The sequence below is a fragment of the Natator depressus genome, chromosome 1 (genome assembly GCF_965152275.1).
Source record: "Natator depressus isolate rNatDep1 chromosome 1, rNatDep2.hap1, whole genome shotgun sequence".
Taxonomy (NCBI): Eukaryota; Metazoa; Chordata; order Testudines; family Cheloniidae; genus Natator; species Natator depressus.
The window spans coordinates 46,531,872-46,556,833 of NC_134234.1; the positions used below are offsets into that span (position 1 = coordinate 46,531,872).

Below are 24,962 nucleotides of genomic sequence, written 5' to 3' on the forward strand. Positions count from 1 at the left end.
CTGAAACCTAAGAGACAGCCTAGTCCTGTTGCCTGCAGGGTCTCCTGGCTGAAATTTCACATAGGGATGTATGTACAGTACTTGGATTCTTTAATATGTATCTCATAGTTTAGTGTTTGGAGCAAAAGCCTGAAACTCAGAATTCCAGGGTTCTTCTATTCTTGGCTTTGCCTCTGAAACACTGAGTGATCTTGGGCAAGACACCTAACTTTTCTGTCCCTGATCCTTGTATGTAATCATTTGCAATTGTGTGAGGTGGATGTAAAGCACTAATCAGTCAAAATGACCCTAACTTTGCACAACGGTAAATGACTACATATGGTGCAAGACAAGGAGAAGGAGACACAATGTCTCTGAGTTCATCTGTCTGTGAAATGGGTAGGATATTATTCACGTTCTGTACCAAGTGTGTTGTAAAACACTTTGAGATCATGGGAAGAGAGTACAAGTACAAAGTGGGGAGATGTTGATTTTATTTTTATCAAATGGTTCCTTATGGAGGCTTAGAGTGTTGGCCTGGAAGAGATGGGGTGCTGCACCATGTTATGTTGCTACCTATTGTCTTATCGTCTGGATGGTATGCAGAGAAGGAAAATGGTGGAAAACGTGCATCTAGGACTCACAACCAGAGGGGCTAGCACTAGAGTTGCCAGGATTAAAATTGGGCAGGAAACAGTCTTCCCATCCTGCGAAAATTGTCAAGATTTCAAAGCATCGGGTTGAAAATGAGACCTTCCAAAATTAGGGAGAAAGAGAGACATCCTAAAATAGCCTATAGCCCAGTGGCTAGGACATGGCCATGGGACATGGGTGACATAAGATCCTGCTCTGAATCCTGACTAGCTCTAGCCAGGATAACTGCATAGCCACAAGCTCTCCAATGTAGCTTCATGCTGAAAAGGGAGTTGTTGGAAAAGGAGGCTTTTTGTCTGGGAATGTACATAGAGAATATCCGTGCTCCTCCATTTCTAGCCTGAAGGTGTCTGTTCACATGTTGTTGGGTTTTTTTTCCTCACAGCCGATGAACTGATAATCTCTTATGGCAGATTCTAGTTAATGTCTTTATCAAGGATGTTTTCCTTCAGTCTCCTATATAAGGTTTGATTCCTTTGTGGCAGGGATGGGAGTGCTCTTGCTGGGTTTTGACCATTCTGAATTGCTAAATCCTTTTGTAGCTATTGATCTTAAATCGTTCCCAACTGTGCTTGTTTTACCCAATGCTTCTGTCTGAGCATTGATTTCCTAGTATGTGGTGGGAAGTGTTGTGAAAGTTTGAGTCAAAGGGTCTTTGTGTTTTAAGCTAGAGAGTTTCCTTAACTTCGTTCTTAATCTTTTACTATCTATACTGAAACGTACTTCTTGTTAAAAGAAAAGGAGGACTTGTGGCACCTTAGAGACTAACCAATTTATTTGAGCATGAGCTTTCGTGAGCTACAGCTCACTTCATCGGATGCATACTGTGGAAATTGCAGAAGACATTATATACACAGACACCATGAAACAATACCTCCTCCCACCCCACTCTCCTGCTGGTAATAGCTTATCTAAAGTGATCATCAAGTTGGGCCATTTCCAGCACAAATCCAGGTTTTCTCACCCTCCGCCCCCCCACAGACAAACTCACTCTCTTGCTGGTAATAGCCCATCCAAAGTGACCACTCTCTTCACAATGTGTATGATAATCAAGGTGGGCCATTTCCTGCAGAAATCCAGGTTCTCTCACCCCCTCACCCCCCTCCAAAAACCACACACACAAACTCACTCTCCTGCTGGTAATAGCCTATCCAAAGTGACCACTCTCCTTACAACCTGCATGAAAATCAACGTGGGCCATTTCCAGCACAAATACAGGTTTTCTCACTCCCCCACCCCCATACACACACAAACTCACTCTCCTGCTGGCAATAGCTCATCCAAACTGACTACTCTCCCCACAATGTGCATGACAATCAACGTGGGCCACTTCCACCATAAATCCAAGTTTAACCAGAACGTCTTGGGGGGGGGGTAGGAAAAAACAAGGGGAAATAGGCTACCTTGCATAATGACTTAGCCACTCCCAGTCTCTATTTAAGCCTAAATTAATAGTATCCAATTTGCAAATGAATTCCAATTCAGCAGTTTCTCGCTGGACTCTGGATTTGAAGTTTTTTTGTTGTAAGATAGCGACCTTCATGTCTCTGATTGCGTGACCAGAGAGATTGAAGTGTTCTCCGACTGGTTTATGAATGTTATAATTCTTGACATCTGATTTGTGTCCATTTATTCTTTTACGTAGAGACTGTCCAGTTTGACCAATGTACATGGCAGAGGGGCATTGCTGGCACATGATGGCATATATCACATTGGTGGATGTGCAGGTGAACGAGCCTCTGATAGTGTGGCTGATGTTATTAGGCCCTGTGATGGTGTCCCCTGAATAGATATGTGGGCACAGTTGGCAACGGGCTTTGTTGCAAGGATAGGTTCCTGGGTTAGTGGTTCTGTTGTGTGGTATGTGGTTGTTGGTGAGTATTCGCTTCAGGTTGGGGGGTTGTCTGTAGGCAAGGACTGGCCTGTCTCCCAAGATTTGTGAGAGTGTTGGGTCATCCTTCAGGATAGGTTGTAGATCCTTGATAGAGCCAGAAGAGTTCCCAGAAGTCACCTACTACAGGACAGGCCTAACAAAGAAAATAACAGAACGCAACTAGCCGTCACCTTCAGCCCCCAACTAAAACCCCTCCAACGCATTATTAAGGGACACCATCACAGGGCCTAATAACATCAGCTCACGAAAGCTCATGCTCAAATAAATTGGTTAGTCTCTAAGGTGCCACAAGTCCTCCTTTTCTTTTTTGCGAATACAGACTAACACGGCTGTTACTCTGAAACCTGTACTTCTTGTTGTTTTTACCCCTTTATGTTGAGTCATTTTTGTTGGTTAAAGATGTCTTGTTGTGAAGTCTATATACTATCAGACATTACTAATTGTTCAGGAACTCATAGGGGAGGTTTTCAGTTGCTGAGGATTTAAGCTTTGGGGTTTTTTTGTTTTTTGTTCTTTGTTTTCTTTGCAGTGCTGTGTTTCTATTTATTTCTTGGGCAGCTCTTAGAGATATTGGGCAGGATGGTGCTTTGCTCTTACTCAGGTCAGACAGGTTGTTCTGGGATTGGACTATTAGCATCTTTATCTTGCTCATTTCCCAGTCTGTTATGGTTTAATCCTCCACACTGTTGCCATCTGAAGTAATGGAAGTAAGTCTGTCTATCTGTCTCTTTGCCAGACACTCCTCTTTGCTCCCTGCTCTGGACCTTTTCCCTCCCACGATCGCTAAAGATACTCAAAGCCTCTAGCTCTGCTGTTCTGAAAATAGCATTATCATTTAGCCTCACTTCTTCAGTTTAACCCTTCTAATGTCTTATCTATTCCCCTCATTCTTCTAGTACTGTGGGTTCTGACTGGTCTATCTGGTGCTCTCTGAAGAAAGATTGCCATTGACTATTCAAGCTTTCCTTTCCCACTCCCCTTTTTATGTTCTAGAAGCCCTGTAAAGGGCTCCCTGTGGCGCTTTCCAATGTGTTTTCCCCCCATTCATGTTCCACTGTGTGCTCCCCCATCCCCAAACACAGCAGGGCTCTCTCTCTCCCCACCACCTGTGTGTTTTGGTAGGGACTCAGGGGTGGGAGGAGACGGCAGTATAGAGGGCAGCTGCTCTCTTAACAGAAGGATTTTCAATGGAAAAGATGCCTAGAGTTACTGCTTCTTGGACTAGCTTTAACTCCCTCTCATGTGTCTTCTGTCAGGGTAGGATGCAGGGATGGTGAGGGTTAGCTTACAGGAGCAGTGCTGCCCGAGTGGGAGTTGAGACCCCCTGGAGTCCATGAGGTCCAATTTTGCTGTCCTCATTCATCTTAGGCGTCCACTGGGTTTGTAGACCTCAGCCCCTACCCTCTCTTCCACCCCCAAACCTTCCCACAAGAGGGGACAATCCTCCAGGAAGTAAAGGAGTGTCAAACTACAGGTGGGGTTTGCTGGCATTTTAGTAGAGTTGGTCAAAACATGTTCCACAAAATATATATTCATTGAAGTACCATGTTTTGTCCAGGTTGAAAAATTCCCTGGAGATTTCTTGATTTTGACTTAAGTTCTTAACTGGAAGTTTTTTGAGGCCTATGGATCTCTGGTCATTTCTGACCAGGGAGAGAGAGACCCCAGTCCAGAACCTGACTTCTTTAGTCTGAAAATGGGCGTTTTGACACACGCCCAAAAACATTGGAAAGGTTTTGGTTTCATTCTAATGTGGAATGAAAACAAACTTTGAAACCTCGAAAGTTGTCGTGAAACAGAATTGTTGTCCTCCGGCCTGCTCTAGATTTTGTCTGCCTGTGGGCTTTCTCCTGGAAGTGTGAACGTGGGCCAGTACCACCGCGGGGGCGGGAAGCGGTGTTGACACTGTGTATGTGTACACAGCAAAAGCTGTACTTAGTCTAGCTTACCCCAGATAGCTTGAATGAAGCTAGCATGGGTAAGAATAGTGCTGAAGACAGCTCAGCATGGGCTTCAGAGTGGGCTAGCGAGCTATGTACCCAGGGTCTATGCCAGGCTCATACTATCCACACTGAAGCCCCCACTACACTGTCTTCACTGCTGTTGTTACCCGCAATAGGTGGATTCAAGCTAGCTTGGGTAGGCTAGCCTGCATGCAGTTTTTGCTAGGTACACATATGTGACTGGGGTCCCAGTGAGGGCCAGCTGTGGTCACACAATTAGGGTGAACTGCAAAGAATGGGGCAGACAATCCCCAAAAATCTGGTGGGTATTCCAATACTTAGATTTACCAAGCCAGCATAAAACAACTTCTTTTTTGCCTTACTGGTTACTCAGAAGTCCCAACAACACAGTTCCCTTAAAGTGATCCAGTCTCAGGCCTCCATCCAGGTACCCATGTCAAATATGATGATTTCTGAAAACCTTATTTCATCATATAAAAGAAAAGGTTCTACCAATCCCAAAGGATCAGACACGTTACCTCCCAGGTTAATGAATATTCCAGATCTTACCCAAAATCACGCTTACAGCTAATTCTTATTACCTAAACTAAACTTTATTAAAAAACAAAAGAGAGAGAGCATGGTTAAAAGATCAATATATATACAAACATGAGTTCAGTTCATTGAAGTGCAGATTCATAGCAGAGATGGTGAGCTTTGTAGTTGCAAAGAGTTCTTTCAGAAATGTCCATAGGTTATAGTCCAATGTTCAAATATCATATTCAGGGCGTACCAGCATAACTGGGACCTCAGTCTTGCGACTCAAATTTTCCCTGATGAAGCCTAAGCAGCTCTGAGATGAACAGGATCAGGACCCAAGGATCTTTTATACAATTTCATGTCCTTTTTGACAAGTTGGAGTTCCTGGGGGTGGGGGGAAAGGGTAATTAGGATGACTTTGAAGGAGGTCCATCACCGGTACTTAGCTATACGAATTAACATAAGGCAATTTGCTTGTTCCTCCAGCATTCACAGTACATTTCAAAGAGAGATGAATACCAAGATATCCTGTTTTTAAGGAGACAGTCCCATATTTAAGCCTTCCTGCAAATGTCCCAGAGGTGAAAGTAAGCCTGTACGCCCAAGTACGGCGTATTGGCAAGAGCCGGTGCACCGTACCGGGACCGGCTTTCCCAGACGGCAATTTAAAGCCCTGGGGTAGCGGGATTTAAAGGTCTCCGGAGCTCCAGCCGCCGCTACCGCCCCGGCCCTTTAAATCCCCGCCGGAGCCCTGCTGCCAAAGGCCTAGATTTAAATCAAGATTTAAAGGACCTGGGGCTCCAGCTGCGGTAGTGGCGGCTGGGAGCCCTGGGCCCTTTAAATCACCCCCAAGCTACCAGCTGCAGAGGCGGCTGGGAGCCCCGGGGCTCGGGGGCGATTTAAAGGGCCCAGGGCTCTGGCTGCCGCTACCGCAGCGGAGGCCCGGGCCCTTTAAATCACTGAGGAGCCCTGGGGGCTCCCAGCTGCCACTGCTATCCCGGGGCTCTGGGCTCTGGCAGAGCTTTAAAGGGCTTGGGGCTCCTCTGTGGTAGCGGCAGCCGGAGCCCCGAGCCCTTTAAATCCCCGCCTGAGCCCTGCTGCCCAAGCTCTGGGGTAGCGGCAGCTGGGCTCCATCGGGGATTTAAAGGGCCCTGGGGCTCCAGCCACCGTTACCACCCCTGCCCTTTAAATCCCCTCTGGAGCCCTGCCGCCACTATCCTAGGGCTTCGGTCGCAGGGCACTACCCTAGAGCTTCTTCACCTGTGCCTCCTCCCGCCCAGGAGTGTGGGGCTGCTCCGTCCCCCAGGCACCCTCCCCTGCTGAGCCACCTGTCTGGCCCAGTTCGCTGAAGCCCCTCCAGTCTGATTCCCTAGGCCCTGGTGCACAATGCTAGGGCTTAACCCCTTCCTGCCCATGCTGTAGCCAAGGGACAGGAGGCGGCTGGGTTATGTCGGTGGCCAGCTGCAGGCTGGAGGTGTTAGCTGCCTTTCCACACTGTGTGGGCAGGAATGGATAAGCTGTTTCCAGCCACAGGGTAGCTGGCAGGGGGTGGGGAGGGAAAGAGATGAGCTCTGCAAAGACATGGGCCAGATCAAACCTCCTCTCCCCTCCCCCCATGGCTGGAAGCAGCTCCTGTCCCTTCCCTCCCACACAGTGCTGAAAGGCTGCTACAGTCCACATTCTGGTTTGAACCCTGGCTGAAATCTGGGGAGTGGGGGCATGTGACCTGGCATGCCCCCACACGTGTTCCCTCGGGAAGATGTGGCACCCGGTACCAGGAGAGGCGGGTCCATCTCAGAGGCCCAGCCAGGCATGGAGGGCAGAGGGCACCAGGCAGGGAGGGTCAGGTCAGTCGGTCACCCCCACAACCCGTGTAAGAGAGGTGTATGGGAGTGTGTGTGTGTCACCTCTCTCCGTGTGAACCATAAAGCCTTAAAGATAAGAAGGTAAATAAAAAGAATCCAAGTACGCAGTATTTCTTTTAACAGGGGCTCAATCAACTTGATGTTAATTTGAACATTTGTACTGCATAGTTCTGACGGATTGTCATTGAACTCTCTTGAAGACAAGTAATTTTACCAGGTGTCCTGTATTCAGCATAGGAAATATGGTCACCGTGGTCAAGGTTGCAACCCAATGGACTGGGTGTCCCTAAGCCTCTGACAGCTAGAAGCTGGGACTGGATGACAGGGGATGGATCACTCGACAGTTGCCATCTTCTGTTCAATCCCTCTGAAGCATCTGGCATTGGCCGCTGTCAGAAGACAGGTCTTCTGAACCACTGATCTGGCCCCACATGGCCATTCTTACGTTCTTACGCCTTATAACTCCTTTGGGAGGTAGTTGTTACAGATGGGAAAATGAGGTTAGGTGACTTTGTCAAGATTAATGAGTGAGTCAGTGGTAGACCTGAGGTTAGAACCCAGGAGATCTGATGCCATGTGCGAAAGAATCGACCTACTATGAAAAGTGGCAGAGGAGGCCACAATGGGAGAACAATGGGAGCCAGAAGGAAAATGGGTATGGAGTCAGAAGTGTAGGCTGGGCAAATCCGTGGAGAAATTTTTAAAAACTAGCTTTTTGGCTTCATTGAGAGGGAACCTGCCAGTGAAGCTGGTGGCGAGAGGAACTCTGCTCCTGTTTCCTAGATCTCAGAAGATTAGGGATTTAGCATCATCATTCCAATGGAGTGTTGTTCATACAGAAAGCAAGAAAGGCATGAAAAAAGATTTAAGCAAGCACAAGGTAAAGAATTCTGGCAGTGCTTCAGAGCTGACATATGATAGGCTGACATACAAACAAAGAGAATATACATACTAGGAGAAGGGGTTGGTGGTATTCATACACATTACCAGCCAGGGCTGGCTCCAGGCACCAGCTTTCCAAGCAGGTGCTTGGGGTGGCATTGAGAATGGTGCAGCAGTCCGTGTCCCGCGGCGGCAATTCAGCAGCAGCCCTGCCGCTCTTCCGTGCACAGCGGCAATTCGGCGGCGACTGCTTGGGGCAGCAAAATTGATAGAGCTGCCCCTGTTACCAGCTCACTAAGCCACCCAGCCCTCTACTCACTCACACTTTAGAGCTCATCTCAGCAACTAAATCCCTCTTTGTTTTCTGAATAATTCTTAACTATAGCACTGTCTCTTCTCGTTATCATTAAGACAAGTTTGTATAATTTCAAATTCCAAACTAAATGTATATTTTTCATTCTAAATGTAAATGTATCTAATTTAATTAGAAATGTGGCAGCTAATGGCTGAGCTAACTTAGATATTTTGAATGATTAAATGTAGTAAAACATTTATTCTTATCCACACTAGTTCTGTGGCTCTGTCTTTGTTCTCTAATCTAACATTGTGTAAATAAAACAGCTGTGTGCATGAAGCAACTTCACAGTGAACAGCTGTTTCACTCTAAAAAATACAATTGATATACCACATTACAAAACAACACAAGAGAATATGTTTGATTAGGGAATGTGATCATTATAACTCACAAAGCCCAGAAGAGCAAGTGACTTATATAGTCCTTTATATGTGGCAATCAGAAAATTACTCTGAAGGAGGCTGGAGGGCCCAGGAAATTGGAAATGGGATACAGATCTTTTCAGCATTAGGTCATTGGGTCAATAGTGGCAAGGACTCATTCCTATCTGATGTTTTTTCATTAGCCTGCTATGATGTGAGTTGATGGGTCTAGTCCATTTCCATTAGGACAGTTGTCCAAATCAACAGAAACCACCACCGCAACTGATACTACATGGCACCATTGTAGACTAAGGTTTGAACAAGCATGGAGACCAAACAAAGAGGCAGTTCCTCCAGCTCCAGGTTAGAACGATTTGGAGAAGTTTATCTTGTCACAGTTTATCTTGTCACAGCCTGTGATGTGTCTGTTCCATAGAGATGCCAGGTGCATCAGTCTCCAGGGGTGCCAACCTGACACCTTTCAAGAACACTAACTGTACTCAAAATATAAAGTGCAGGGGAAAGCCACCTGTAAAAGAGATTGAAATGATTCCAGTGTCTTATGTGGTAGATTAATTGTCTGATCAGCGCTGTCACAAGAAACAATGTAGTTGTAGAATCTTTGCAATAGTTAATCAGAATGAGAGGGTGACTATTTGTCACCGGACAAGTATGAATGAATATTCAAAAGGCTGAGGCTGTTTTACTTGATTTTTTTATGAGCATTGTGTTTTGATAACAGCTACATGACACAATTCCATTATATTTGACTTGATGCCCATCTCTGGTGCTAAGAATGAATTTCAGCTAAATTAAGAGGTTTTAATCCTATGTGATTTATTCAGACAAAACTCCCATTAGTCTTATTTATATATATTTATTCTTTATTGTCATTATCATATCAAAAATAAACCAGTGTGTGATCCACCAATGGAAGCTGAAGAATAAAGTGCACTTTGTTGAACCACTTCTTAATATATTCACCTCCTTGCCTATTTAGCCACTGATTGGCATAATATTGCAGTCAAGTAATTCTGTATTCTCACTCCTGGGTCTCATGGACATAACAAAAAAAATTGGGAGTCATAACACACTTTCTGCAATTAATCATTACACTCGATAACGTAAGAACTGTTGCACTCAATCCATGTCATCTGTAATTTTCCACGTCCCTGGTGTTTTCTGATAGTTCCTCCTGTTGGTGCTTCATAGCACTAATATTTTTCTGTCCATAACTTCATTTTGTTGTCTTTTGAACAGGTGGAAGATATTTCAGCCACTCACGAAGCTGCAATGTTAGAGATAGAAAACAATCATACAGTTGCCATTGCAGTACTCCAGGATGAGCATGACAACAAAGTTCAAGGTAATCCTGGGACACTTATACATATGGAGCCATCCTAGTCCTAGAGTTGGGAGTGCTGTGAGATAGGCTTGAAGCTCCTTAATCCCCATCAGATGACAAAATCACAGTTGACCAATAACCCTGGCCCTCTAACTTTGGACTGAATTCTCTCTATGTAGTTGCACTGTAGGGAGGTGATAAAGGGAGGAAACTATATTCCACAATGAAACCCTATAAACCTTCATCGGCTGTCTTTGCTGCCAAGGACGAGAGCAGAAAAGCACCTCAGTACATGCATAATGCTTAAGATAGGGGTTGACTAGAAAAGGCAGAACCCATGCCTTTTGATTGCTTAGTATACCCCTACATCCACTCCAGAACACAGGAGGACCCCAGTCACTCTTAATGGAAACATCATTGTTGTACACATTTAAAATTAGACTGAACCCACTCAAAAATACAGGGCAGGGAATAACTCTGCACTTTAGAGTCAGTGCTGCAATGGGCAGAGGTTTAATTTTGCCAGGGGTAAGTTAAGGGCTATTGCTATGGGCGCCAGCGTTGTAGAATGGCTGCTCCCCAACACCTTCCCCTTCCTGATCAGCCACTATCGAAATGCAAGACCTTACGCACACATTGTCACTGCAGAGAGGCTCCCGGCAGGCACATAGTATCCAGCCCAGTGTAGTCACCAATTCCTCCCCTTCGTTTTGTAAAACTGCGTGCCAGCTTTTCTATTACACCAGGGGCTTTGATGAGAATAATGTCATAAGCCTACATTACTGGCCAGTTCTAGGGAATTTATACTGATTGATGTGGTGTATAATAGATACCTACAGTATGTGCAAATGATTTTGACCCCTGAATAATGAAAGGACAATTGTTTTTATGGCAGCATGGTTACACCCTTAAACTAGACATGTCACTGCTAATGTCAAGCTGGACCCTGCAAGGTGACACCTGCCCTCCGTTCTCTGGGGGTTAGTGAGAATTGAGAGGTACTGGGGACCATGCACAGTCAGGCCTTTCGTGAAATGAAATGTTAGTTTTAGCTAATAGTCTTAGGCTGTGAAGGATGGTGAGCATTAACCATGGAGACAAAAGGAATTAAACGGCTGCTTTGGAGAATGCAGCCGTGATATGATTTAAAATGAAGACCCTGGTGCTAATGGTGTTGTATATAAGCCCACCAGTGAGTAGCATTAAACACCTATAAAGGGAGCTAAAAAAGGAAGCAGTTAGTGCTCCAGTGCATTTCAGTCCAAAATACTGCATGGGAGGAATCCTTCACTCAGCTTGGAAGGAACTGTCATGCTGTGATCAGCAAACTGTGAACAACTTCAGGCCTGATCCCACCAGGTGCTGAACACTCAGCTTCCCATAGCTTCACTTGGCGACTCTCTGCACCACTCAGGATCTCACAGTATGAGAAGTCTGCATTATGCCAAATGGGATTCAAATGCATGACTCCCTTTGAAGTCACAGGGAGCTGCATAGTTGCAACTGAGAGCTGAATTCTGTCTGTATTGGTGATATTCCCAGGTAATGGAGATCCAGAACTTAGGGTAAAATTTTCAAAAATGTTCATTGTCTTAGAAGCCTACATCCCATTGTCAAGAGAGATATAGATACTTTGAAGCCTAAACTTCATTGAAAGTCAATAGGAATTAAGTTTCCAAGATCTGCATTTTAAAGATATGTAGATGTTGCTCCGATCAGCACTGTAATACCTTGAGACTTAGGAACCAAAGTCTCATTTTCAAAAGTGACTGAGGCATTCAGGAACTTAAGTCCCCTTGACTTTCACTTTTGAAAATGAGATTTAAGCTCCAAAATAACTTAGGCCTTGCAGTGCTGAGCAGAGCAACACCTAAATACCTTTTAAAATCTGGGCCTAAATCTCTTTGGAAAATAGACATATGCTTCTTAGTCACTTAGACACTTATGAAAATTTTACCCTCAATCCTTTGCCTTATTGTTGTGTGTCCATGTGATCTGATCAGACAATCAGAACACAGGCACTTCAGAATAAAACACAAAACACATCAATTTTCTTGTGTGGATTGATATGCAGGGGGTACCACTCTCTCTTACACACACAAACACCGGATGCCTAATATTTAAATAACTATGTAACGGCTTGGCACCCCACCTCTCTCAAGCACCCCTTCTGATTGGGTGTGTCTGCTGTCTTTAAATAGTCCTGGCCCTAGTATCAGGCCGTACCCCCAGGGCTTCCTGCCTGGAGGCAATAGTTTCGCCCTCATAGTCTATTCTGGTTCCTAGCTCCCCAGCTGGGCCACTAAGTAGTTCAGTTCCCCTTCTGGGGGTTTATTGCTGTCCGATTGTAGGCCAGTTCCACAGTGGCTATGGGTGGGGGACGTGTGGTCCACCCACTACTCCGGGTCCCAGCCCAGGGACCATAAGAATAGCATCCACATGCCATCATGTCTCTTTAATTACACTGCTTTCAGTTCCCTGGGCCACTTCCCCACAGCCCCAGCCTTCACCAAAGCTTCACCCTTACCTCAGGACTCATCTAATTTCAGGCCCAGCAGCCAGGCAGGAGCTTTTCCTCGCTCCCCTGGTCCCTGCAAGCACTGAGCTGTCTATGGTATTGCAATTCCCTCTGACCAACCAGGAACAGCATCTGCACTCCTGTTCTGAACACCCTCTGAACTCCCTGGTTCGCAGCCAGGGTTCACATACCCCTGGGGGGCATGCAGACATCTTCCAGAGGGTACATCAGCTCATCTAGATTTTTGCCTGTTTTACACCAGGCTACATAAAAAGCACTAGCGAAGTCAGTACAAACTAAAATTTCGTACGGACAATGAGTTGTTTATACTGCTCTATATACTGTACACTGAGGTATACATACAATATTTATATTTCAATTGATTTATTTTATAATTCTATGTAAGAAAATAATTCTATGTAAGACTATGATTTAGTCACGGGTATTTTTAGTATAAGTCAGGGACAGGTCACGGGCAATAAGCAAAAATTCATAGCCTGTGACCTGTCCATGACTTATACTAAAAATACCTGTGATTAAATCTTGGGGGGGGGGGTGCTGAGAGGGTGTGGGGGTGCTGCTGGGGGAAATCCATGGGGGCCACTGCTAGGGGGGAGCCGGGAGGGCTGCTGCTGGGGGAAGGGGGGGCACCCAGGGCCTGCGACACCAGCTGTCCGGGACTGTGGACTGCAGCTGCTCCAGATGGCCAGCCAGGGACCGCTGCTAGGGGCCACGGACCATGGCTGCTCTGTCCAGCTGCCCGGGGACCGTTGCTGTGGCCAGTGGACCATGGCTGCTCCAGGACTGCTGCCGGGGGCCACAGTAGCAGCAGCTGATGTGGCTGTTCCCGGGGCTGCTCCAGCAGCAGCTGGTGTGGCTGTCCTGTTGGCCACCTGAGCAGCTGGCCCCAAAGCCAGCTGCTTAGGTGGCCCTGGGGCCACACTGGACCCTGAAGAAGTCACAGAGATCATGGATTCCGTGACTTCCATGACCTCTGTGACAGACACAGAGTCAAATTATATGGTAAAAATGAGAAAGTAAGTAATTTTTCAGTGATAATGTGCTGTGACACTTTTGTATTTTTGTCTGATTTTGTAAGCAAGTAGTTTTGAAGAGAGGTGAAACTTGGGGGTACGCAAGACAAATCAGACTCTTGAAAGGGGTATAGTCGCCTGGAACGGCTGAGAGCCACTGCTCTAGCTCCAGCAAGGAACTGTCTCTGGCTCTGGAGCTTCTTTTATATGGCCCTCCTGCAGCCTTTCTGATTGGCTGTTTCCCCTGCAGCCACTCTAGGCTGCTTGGAGGAGTCCTCTACTGCTCCTTTCTTGGGATGGGTGTGGCAGGACATGGAAGCCTCTAGCAAGGGATCTCTTGGCCTAGTGCACCCTGTACCACTGTACTAGATTTTTCTATTACATTCCTGAATTAAGTAATATTGCTTAGGTTTGTGCTCAGCCTTTTAGAAACACAATTCAGAACCATCTACTCTATGTTAGTTGAACTCTGCAACCTGTTTCCTCATCCTATAGACAGAAAATAGTTTATATCTTTTAAAATTATTATTCCTTTTGAAAACAAAACTCTTCCCTGACTGAGGATATTTTTAACTATTCAACTACTTTATTTTTCAATGATGGAACTCCAGTGTTACTATTGAGGCATGTGCTGTCAGAATTTTTGTGCGTTCTTCTCCTAGCACAGGTTTCAAGTACCCTCTTGTGGATGAAAATGGCATTGCACCAGTTAAATTGTAAGGTACTCCAAGCATTCATGAACAAGGCTGATCGGAGAGAGCCGATTTTATTTATTCAATCACAGTTTGCTACAATTGGTTTAGTTATTAAACTTTAATCTACTTCTGATTATTAAATCATAGTTGGGTGACTTATTCCAATAATTATAAAAAGAATCCTATAATACTTATATAGTACTTTATGATCTTCAAAGTACAACATGCTCATTAATTAATTAACCCTCCCAGTATTTCTGTGAAGAATCCTAGGTAAATATTCTTACACACATTTTTGCAGATGGGGACCTGGACACATACAAGAGATTTAAGGCCCAAACTTAATATTGTCCACTCATTCGGTGTACCTCAGTTTTTGATGCATGCCTAGAAATATTAAGGGCCTGGTTTTCAGAGGTCTGAGCGCCCACCATTCCAGTCAGACTCAGTGAGAGCTGTGTGTTCTCAGTACCTCTGATTACAAGGCCCTCAGAAATGGAGGCACGCAAAATCAGTGGATGCTTTTGAAAATTTAGGCTTTTGTGATTTGCCCATGGCCAAGCAGTGAGTTATTGCCTGGCTCCTAGGACTTGCTCAGTCCACTAAAGCTGCCTTCCTAATAAAGTTTGGTTCATGATAGGGAAGATAAATGTACTCGCTGTCCATGATTTATACTGTTTCTTAGACCCATTTAGCAATGTAATGTTTGTGGATTTTCCCTAGAACTGATGTCTGCCCACGAACTGGAAAAGAAAGAATTGGAAGAGAGTTTTGAAAAACTGCGGCTGTCACTCCAGGTTAATACTTTCGTTATGTCCAAAGTCCAATGATGCTGCAAAACTGGTCATTATGATAGCAATTTAGTGACATGGAATTCTCTCAGCCAGTCTGAGGGCTGCTGTATAGTTACTGCCCCCTAACTGTACAGCATTTTCTCAGTAAGGCAGCCCCCCACACACGGATGGGTTCTGGATGTCTGATTTGCAACATGACCATGCCAATAGTTCTCAATAACTATAGTATGTGAATCCCGGCACTCTGATTGGCTAATTGTCGTTATTAGTCAATCCGAGTTTAGGGATTTGCATAATTACTGTATGATGATTTTTAAAGGACTGTCCAGCAATTATGCACATTTTATCTGTGCTGATTGGCTAACCCCTCTCCTCTGCTTGGCTCTTGTGCTCATTCTTTTCAAGCTGTGTGCTAGCTACAAAGATGCCTCCTCAGCTTCTCTCCCTCCAGTGGAAGCAGCAAAATGCTAAAAGTGCCTGAAGGAGAAGAGGGAAAACCCCAAAAGCAAAGAAATTGCAACTGGGGAAATAGATTTTAAGAAGTTTTTTTAAAAAATGTTTTGATTCATTTGCCTTCTTCAGGCCCATCTTGCTCCCAGCCAAGTGAATGGGAGCAAAATCTAGCTTTCCTCATCCATCCCAGCTGGACTCTTGTCCTCACAATAGTTTTATATACCAATTTGTAAAATCTCCCCTTTGGGTTCTGCAGCTCTAATCTGTTACTTGCACTATGCTGTCTGTTTGCCTGGCACAATTTCTCCCCATAATGACCAGCTGAAAATCAGATCAACTTAGAATGGGTATAGTGAAATTCAGCTTTCTGTTCTCTAGACTGAGATCGAAATCCACCAGGAGAAAGTGTGTCCCTGTGATGCATGCTAAATGTGCAGCTCTTGTATGAACAAGTAAAGGTGCCATGTTAAATGGTGTTAGCGCTGCTTGTTTATCTAGTCAAAGACTAATTTTGCTTTTCAAAAAACAGGTAACTTGCACAATTCCACACAGCTATTGCAGCAGCATTGACTGTGTAGCTATAGAATTGAAAATTCTATCAGTGGTTCTATTATTCGGTGCAATAAACTACATTAATGGAAGGTTATGGTTAAGATTTTACGCAGACAAAAGACAGAACATCAAAATGATTGGCCTCCACAGCAACTGCAGCTTTTGCAGATGCTGTACGTAAGGTAGGAATATTAAAATCTTGACCTGTTAATGCGCCATTTTAATACAATCACTTTTCTGATCAGATTGTTTCTCAAATCATTGGTCCCCTGCTGTGTATCTTGCTTACTTACAAAAACAAGATTTCCTTGCTATCGTGCAAAGTTATCCACAGGCCACAATCAGGAACTCTGTGCTCACCATGAGGCAGAGCTATAACTGTTAAATAATGCACCTGCATGAGTACTGAAACTTCCAAGACAGTGGTTCACTGAGGTTAACATTTAAAATCCTTTATTCCATAAAGTAATTAAAGAGACTAGCTACAGCAGTAGGATCAATAGCAGCTACATGTTTCAGTCTGAAGCCTTCACCAGGGTCAAAAGTACATTGAGTGTCTCTTGAGTCCCATCACTGGGCTAGGTGAGTTGTTTTCTAACCTGTAGTATTGTTTTAGTGCTGCAGAGCTAATGCCGTGACGAAGGAGTAAGCTGGATTCTGTTCTGCCTCATACATCATCATCAAAAGAGTTACCTACATTCTGACTGCAGAATCTCTGTCACTGATAATGATGCAAGAGGCAAAAAGAACACAGCGTAGTTTTCAGATCCCAAGTTAAATTTTCTAGCAAGGCAAAGGAAGAAGAGTTGCAAGCAGATCCTTTGTTACTTGACTCCACAATCCTTAATTCTCCACCTCATCGTTTTCCTCACGTAGATGGCAGAGATCCCAGATGCTGCTAAAGCGGATGGATAGCGGCTCTGCAACTATTCTGAACCAAGCTGCTGGACTGAGAGGGAATTATTTTCCCCTAACCCATCTGATGCCTCCTAGCAAAGCCCATTTATTTGGGCTTTAGCATTTGGTCCTTAGAGTGCTGTGAATAACCCCCTTTCATCTTAGTGGAGTGTTAACTCTGAAACATAATGATGACCGTCCAAAGTCAATAATGTTAACTCTTTCCGGAGGTGGCACTGGGGGGAGGGGAGGCTTGCAAGGGCTATAGCCACCCCAAAATTTGTCTTAGCCTCCTATAGCCACCCCTCCCAGGGCAAAGGTTAAATGTTATGCAGCTACTTCTCAGCTGCTGCTGGCAGCAGTGCTGCCTTCAGAGCTGGGTGCCCGGCCAGCAGCCACCACTCTCTGGCCACCCAGCTCTGAAGGCAGTGCCGTCACCAGCAGCAGTGCAGAAGTAAGCCCAGACAGGAGGCCAGGAGGCCTGAGAGCAGCCCCTGGCTTGTGTCCCCGTCTGCCGGGGCACGCCACTCAGGGCAGGTGGAGGGTCCACGGTTCCCCACAGCGGCCTGGACTGACCCGCTCCATCCCATGCTCCTGGGCCCTGCCGCCATGGTTGCTGCTCTCTGAGGGGTCTGCCAGCCCTGGAGCCAGGTCAGCTGCGAGCAGTCGAAGGGTGGTGGGGAGCTGAGGAGGAGCTGCAACCCTGGGGCCCCAAGCAACAACAGCAGGAGGAGAAGACGGGGGAGTGCCATGGCCCCTCAAACCATGGCACCAGCCAGCGCATCAGCTGCCTTGCACTGCCTGGCTCTGGCTTCCGGCCTCCGACCTGGTCTGGGAACGGGGCCCCAAGGGGGAAGGAGGAGGTGGGACGAGAACTTACCTGAGGAGGAACAGGGGGTGTGGGCTTGGGGTGATGTGGGGTGCAGCCCCCACAATTTTCTGTGTAGCCCACCTCAGCCTCCCCACTGGGAAGAAACTGGCACCGCTCCTGACTCTTTCACTGCTTATCATTTTAGCCGAGGCTTCTAGCTGCTCTGAAGCTTGGGATTGTGGGCAGTATTTGAGTACCTCCCCACCCTGATCCCTGAGGAGCACTAATCTTGTAGAGGTTATCTGCTTCATGAGTATGACACAAACATGCCTGTCCTTCAAAGCAAGTGGACTGGGTCTCACACAGCCAAAAGGGCTGGGATGTCTTAGCTTGATACAGTTTTAGAAGCAGCTGTTGGTGGCCAATTTAAGCTAACCACATGATTAATCTCAGGTTCTCCACGTGAAATCCTGATTCTGTTAGTTACCAAGTTATCAAAATCTCCACTGCGAGTTTGAGTGATTTCATGTAAAAATGTCCCCTCGCAGTAGATTCTAAGCCCTTCTATTCAGTTCCCCCATGTACTTTGGCAGTGGTGGGAAATGATTTGCATCATTAGAGCCTAATGGTTTTTTTATTTGTCATTAATTGCAGGACCAAGTAGATACCCTCACCTTCCAGAGCCATTCTCTAAGGGACAAGGCAAAGCGATTTGAAGAGGCTTTAAAGAAAAACACTGAAGAGCAACTAGAGGTAGCTAACAATCTTAATATACATTTTAAAAACAGCAGGACCTGCTTGTAAATGTGGCCCACATTTGTATTGGTAGATTATTAGCAAAGGAAATCTCAGCTCAAATGGGCCCAAACCAAAGCTCTGGATCCTGAGCTTTGTAGGGGGGGTTGGAATCTACACGTGGCTCTGGATACAAAGATCTCCCACTCTCTCTTATTACTGGGTCATTATCCATCCATTTCTGGTTTTGCTTCATTTTGTCTATTTCTCACTTGCTTCTGTAGTTCTGTTTCCTGGGCTTTTTCTCTGGCTCCCTCCATTACTTTTTAGTACCCCCAATCCTCTCTCTCTTCTCCCCTCTGTGGTGTTTCTCCTTCCTCTTCACATCTTTTCATATTAATGTGCCTCTCCCCCTCACCCTGCTGGGATTCTTTGCTATCCGTCCTCATTTTTCCTGTAATGGACTGTCTGGCCCAGGGGATATCACAGGAGAGGTTTATTCCATCAACATCCTGTTCAAAATACGACAAAGCGATAGAATCCCTAAAGCTGGTGGTCGAAATGAAGCCCATTATTAGCAGACTCTGTAGGAAATTGGACCTAATGAAGACCATTTTCTAACATTGGGCCCCACATACCTTTTGAGAATGCAGAACTCCCTGCTTTCTAGTGCCTTTCTAGAACTTTCCATGAGCTAGATTGAGGTCAGCGCCTGCTTCTTTCCATCCGAGCAGCCAAAACAACTGGGGTATGCTGGTGAACTTGCCCTCTCAGAGCAAAATGTGTGTAAAGGATCAGATTCTGTTCTGAGGTACACTGCTGTAAATCCCGAGTATTGACACCAGTGACAGTGGAGTGAGTTGTACCGTTGTAAAGCCGAAGTAACTGAAGTCATTGGTGTTACTCTGGATTCCATTCAGTGTAATTGAGAAAAAAGTGTGGGCCAGTACTGCTTTGGTAAATTGAACCCTAGCCCCCGAACTTCAGAGATACTAAGCTGGAAAGGGCAGCATCTTTGTGTCCCGATTCACTGTCTTTCTCCCCTCTGGGACTTTAATCTTTATGAATAGTTCACCTGTTTTGCCACATACACCACAGACAGCGTGATCCGTTATTGTTCTAACCTGCAAACACCCAGCCCCCGTCTCCGAATTTTGTTGCTATTTCACACTTGTGCTCTTCTCCAGAAAGAGTAAAGCTCCGCACAGACATAAACAATTCTATGTATTAGGAGACCTAGCAGTGGGTTGGGTCATGGGTACTGAGTAACATTCAGACTTCTTTCACCTACTGCAAGTACCTCACCCACCGTGTCTCTCTTATGAAGTTAGGTATATAGCTAAAATGATTGAATTGTGATAGTGGGTAACATTTTCAAAACACCCCCAGTGATTTTGGAGCCTGCATCCCCTTGGCTTTCATGGGAGTTAGGCTCTAAATCAGTTGGGTGTTTGGGAAAATTTTACCAAGTGGCTGAATACATGATTACAGTTGGAAAACTTAGAATTCACTGTCATCCTTCTTTTCCTAGGTTGCACTAGCTCCATATCAGCACTTAGAAGAAGATATGAATAGCCTGAAGCAGGTTTTGGAAATGAAAAATCAGCTAATTCATCAACAGGAAAAGAGGATCATGGAACTGGAAAAGCTGGTCAGTTATCATTTTCCCCTCCCAGAACAGGGAGATAGGAAGCTAGGAGCTAAACTGGAGTGGGAGGAGGCTGGGACTGGAAAAACACAATGAAGGGATCACAGAGGGCTAAATACTGTTTTCTGCCCCCTGCACTTTCCTGTGAAGTGTCCCAGTTTTTCATTCTGAAAGGGAGAGTGGGAAGGGGGTGCTTCTTTTTATCTACTTCCCCACCGGCCTCCTTCATCCCCCATAACATCCCCCAAAACCTCTCCTTGATTCCCCGTGCTGGTCTCTCTGGTTTTCACTTTGAAATCTGCTCCGCTTGCAGGGGGAGGTTAGCTAGGGGAGGAGACAGTGGAGGAGGGGGGCCGCTGTGATTCATGCATCCCTATAGCTAAGTATGGAGCACCAGCTGTCCCTGTCCCCTGCCTCCAAAGTCAGGAGTAGGGGCAGCCAACAAGGCGGGAGCAACATGGGTGGAAGAAGGAGAGGACACTTGTGCCGTGTGGCTCCTTAATTCAGTAATTGGTGAGAAGTCTTGCTCAGTAGTGTAAATTAGCGAGGGTGCAACCAGAAATCCCAAGTTAGGGTCATGCTGTGAGTGCTTTGAATTATAGCTCCCCACCATAAAGATAACACTGCCTCCTAGCCACTCTATTCTCTCTCTATTTGTGTTTTGGTCTCCCCAGGTATGAACTTTTCAGTTAACCAGGAGTTATGTTTTCATTGTAAAGTGAAGCCATTTTGTGAGACTTGACCTGTGTGAACTACAGCAGGCTTCTAACACAGTGACAGGATGAGCCATTGCCACAATGGGGCAGCCGGGCTGGCTGCTTTAGCACAGCACTCAGCAAGCTTTGTTTCTATTTATGGGGAAGTTTGGGAACGCAGTTGATTGAACGGATAGAGGGTGAAATAGACCTTCGCAGCTCAGACTTCTTAACAACATTCTCTAACCTGCTGCTTCCTTAAGCTAAAGCTGAATGTGGAAACAGCTGATACAGTGGCATGCCCTGGCCTAGGTGGTCTCCAGTCATTCTGTTTGTGCTGTTTCTCAGCCATGCCAGACAGTAGGGTTCTGCTTCCATGAGGGATAAGATTTATATAACCCTGTTACAGGAGGTCTCAATGTGGGGTGTGTGACCCCAGCAGATGTCAGGGGACCATGACTCCCCTGCCCTTTGGGAGGGGGAACTCAGACACACATTCGGGAGGTTCTGCAGGCGGAGCAGAGGGGTCCAGTATGGATAACAGGGGTACTAGGGGGGGAAAGGTTGACTCTCTTGACTCCGAACATTGTACCTAATTCACCGCTGCCTCACTCCTGTGCCATACCAGTGTCACCCCACTGATTTCATGGGAGTGACGTGCTGGTGAACCATTCACAACCTAAAATCGCATCTGCAGCCAGGATAATGTACCTTCCCCTGACAAGGATTGTTAGCTCTAACTGTAAGGAAAAGAGAGCTTCTTCCTAGGGATTAAACCCCAAATTCCCCCGCATCAAATGCTGCGACTGCTGCAAACTCAACAAGCCCTTCTCGTGTTGCAGGCTGAAAAAAACACAATGCTGGAAGAAAAAATGCAGGTCCTGCAACAGCAGAACGAAGACATGAGAGTCCGGATTGATCGGAATACCCTTGTGACCAGGTTCGTGCAGAGACTTGGGAACCACCCTGAGTTTTACAGGAACCAGTAACACTACAACTACCCGGGGCTAACAGCACCTTCGAGAGCATTCCCCGCCGCCACCCCCCCGGAAACTCATTTTAATTCCCTTCTGCTTATTTTCGCATAAAGGAGGTTGGCTACATAACCATGTTACATTAAGCTCCCGGCCTCGCCACTGAGAACAAAAGTCCCAGTTGCCTCTGAGTCCGGAGTCAATGCCGCACTATTAGTCAGCAGCTACTGGGTGCGGGAGAGCTAGCAGTTTGCACTGTAATATACTCACTGAGCTGGTAGCGTCACTGTACCTAAGGCTGCTTTAGCGTTTTCTATTCTGTTCTATACTGCAGTAGAACCTTTTGTGCTAGGCGCTGTATAAACAGAAGAAAAAGACAATCTCTGCCCCAAAGAGCTTACAATCTAAGTGCAAGACACCAGACGGATACAGCGAGACGGGGGAGTACCAGGAAACAGTGAGACAATATTGATATTGTGGGCCAAGCACAGCAACAACCTGACCACTGTCAAGTTTTTTGTAGGCATTGTGGCCCAACAAATGGTATCACATCTCGACCATTTCCAGGCTCACCAGGTTAACACTCAATGTCAGTTAGATACAGTTATTTTCTACACATATTTGCAGACAGGATGCTGCTAAGTTAAAAGAGTGTTTTTCCTTAGTGGCTGGGTTTCCTTATGGGTCTTAACTTCAGGAGTTCCCTAATATATATATGAACCAAAGCTTCCTGAACATAGACATTTAAAAGCAAATATGCCCCATCAGCATTCATCAAGGACTGTGGTTTTCAATCTGTGGTCGCAGACTCCTGCAGGTCTGCAGGTTGTCTAAGATTTCCAAAGGGGTTGGCACCTCTATTTGAAATTTTTTAGGGATCCACAAATGAAAAAAGGTTGAAAACCATGGCTCTAGGAGATAGGTTACCACAGTCACTTGTAGGTGGTGTGTTTTGTTTCTTTTATATACATTTCTCAATGTGGGGAATGTTGCTTTAAAAATAAACTATTCTGAGAGGATTCTGAACTTAAGATCTACCTGGAAAGTCAACTTTAAAGCAAATCATTTTTCAGCCTTGTTAGATCATAGAATCATAGAATATTAGGGTTTGAAGGGACCTCAGGAGGTCATCTAGTCCAACCCCCTGCTCAAAGCAGGACAAATCTCCAACTAAATCATCCCAGCCAGGGCTTTGTCAAGCCTGACCTTAAAAACCTCTAAGGAAGGCTATGGGTATAGGGAGGGGTTAACATAAGATTTTTCACACAGAGGCAATCTAATGACATCCAGTAATTTGTCTCCAACAGTGGTTAATGCCTGATGCTTCAGAGGAAAATATAAAACTCCTACAATTCACCCCGTTATGTGTGGAGTGAAATGTCTTCTTGCCCTCAGTTGGTGGTCAGGTTGAACAACAGACAGGAGGATAACCCATATCATTTTATCTTAGCTAGTGTAACAGCAGGGGCTATTCTCATTCAAGAAATGTGTAATCCTTTAAAATAATCTATGACACTGCTTGCCTTCTTCAACTAGGGCTCTGTCCAGTCCACAGCGTAAACCTCTAAGGGTCAAGTAGCTCAGCCCTGCACTAGGCCAGCTCCAGAAAGCCATCTGCCACTCAGGTGGGTAACACAAGCCAAACCCTAAGCTCAGCAGTGTACAGGCATGGAGCAACTCGGGCAGGTTGGTGGGCTCATGTACTGGGCAATCTAAGATCATGTAGTGAGCAGTACCCAAGCCCCCTGTTCCTTTGGTGCCTTCTGGGCAGATGCAGGGAATAGGAGTGACCCCTGCTGCTTGACCTCACTAGGAAGGAGAGAGGCAGCCCCACTCTGAGGTGGGGACATGAAAAGATCTGTATATACAGGCATCAGCATAACTGTAGGGGTGGGCCCAATCAGATGGCCCAATCAGATGGCGTGGTGGGGGGCTCCTACAGTGGAAGGCGGGAATCAGCGTACAGTAGATAGTGTTAAAATAGGTGGCTGATGATGGAGACAGTGAGGAGATAATATTTGATTCTAATCCTTTCTACATCCTCCTCCTCCTTCTTGAGAACTCCAGGTGTTTTAGCAATCAGAGGAGAGGGCTAGTCTCCCAAGGAGGAAGAATTGCTTGCAGTTAAATTGCTGGTGATCCACGTTCAGTTCCCAGTTCTGCCATAGATTCCTATGTGGTGTTGGGTAAATCACTTAACCTCTCTATGCCTCTGATTCCCATCTATAGAATCATAGACTATTAGGGTTGGAAGGGACCTCAGAAGGTCATCTAGTCCAACCCCCTACTCAAAGCAGGACCAATCCCCAGCTAAATCATCCCAGCCAGGGCTTTGTCAAGTCTGACCTTAAAAACCTCTAAGGAAGAAGATTCCACCACCTCCCTAGGTAACCCATTCCAGTGCCTCACCATTCTCCTAATGACATTTTTTTTTCCTAATATCCAACCTAAACCTCCCCCTTGAGACCATTACTCCTTGTTCTGTCATCTGCTACCACTGAGAACAGTCTAGATCCATCCTCTTTGGAACCCCCTTTCAGGTAGTTGAAAGCAGCTGTCAAATCCCCCCTCATTCTTCTCTTCTGCAGACTAAACAATCCCAGTTCCCTCAGCCTCTCCTCATAAGTCATGTGTTCCAGCCCTCTAATCATTTTTGTTGCCCTCCGCTGGACGTTTTCCAATATTTCCACATCCTTCTTGTAGTGTGGGGCCCAAAACTGGACACAGTACTCCAGATAAGGCCTCACCAATGCCGAACAGAGGGGAATGATCACGTCCCTCGATCTGCTGGCAATGCTCCTACAATGTCGTTAGTCTTCTTGGCAACAAGGGCACACTGTTGACTCATATCCAGCTTCTCATCCACTGTAGCCCCTAAATCCTTTGCTATAGAATGGGAATAGTAATGCTTCCTTCCCCCACTCTGTGTCTGTCCTGGCTCTGTAAACTGTGAGCTCTTCAGGGGAGTGTGTCTTACCTCTGCTGATACAGTGACAGGTACAGTGGAGTCCTGATCTCAATTGGGGGGGGGGTCTCTAGATGATACAAGAATAATAACTGGTTTCTTTTCCATAGCACCCATGACAAATCCTACTTGAAAGATGGAAAAGAGCTAGTTGGGGCATGTGTCTTCATAGGCAGTGTGTGTATTGTTAATGTGCAATCACTTTGCATCTGTTCATACGCCATCAACCTCAAATCAGCACTGATAAATTTTGCAGATGACACAAAAATTGGGGAAGTGGTAAATAATGAAGAGGACAGGTCACTGATTCAGAACAATCTGGATCACTCAGTAAGCTGGGTGCAAGCACACAGTATGCATTTTAATACGACT

The 24,962-nt window shown here is 45.8% G+C and overlaps 1 protein-coding gene across 2 annotated transcripts in view; it reads left to right on the top strand.

Moving 5' to 3' along the window:
- MTUS2 (microtubule associated scaffold protein 2) overlaps nt 1–24,962 on the top strand; it is a 470,923-nt gene that overhangs the window by 435,578 nt on the left and 10,383 nt on the right. For both annotated transcript variants that reach the window (XM_074959063.1, XM_074959073.1), the window contains 5 exons: nt 9,735–9,840; nt 14,790–14,863; nt 18,228–18,326; nt 19,840–19,959; nt 21,494–21,591. In XM_074959063.1, the coding sequence (XP_074815164.1) occupies nt 9,735–9,840; nt 14,790–14,863; nt 18,228–18,326; nt 19,840–19,959; nt 21,494–21,591 (497 nt within the window). The remainder of the gene's footprint in view (nt 1–9,734; nt 9,841–14,789; nt 14,864–18,227; nt 18,327–19,839; nt 19,960–21,493; nt 21,592–24,962) is intronic.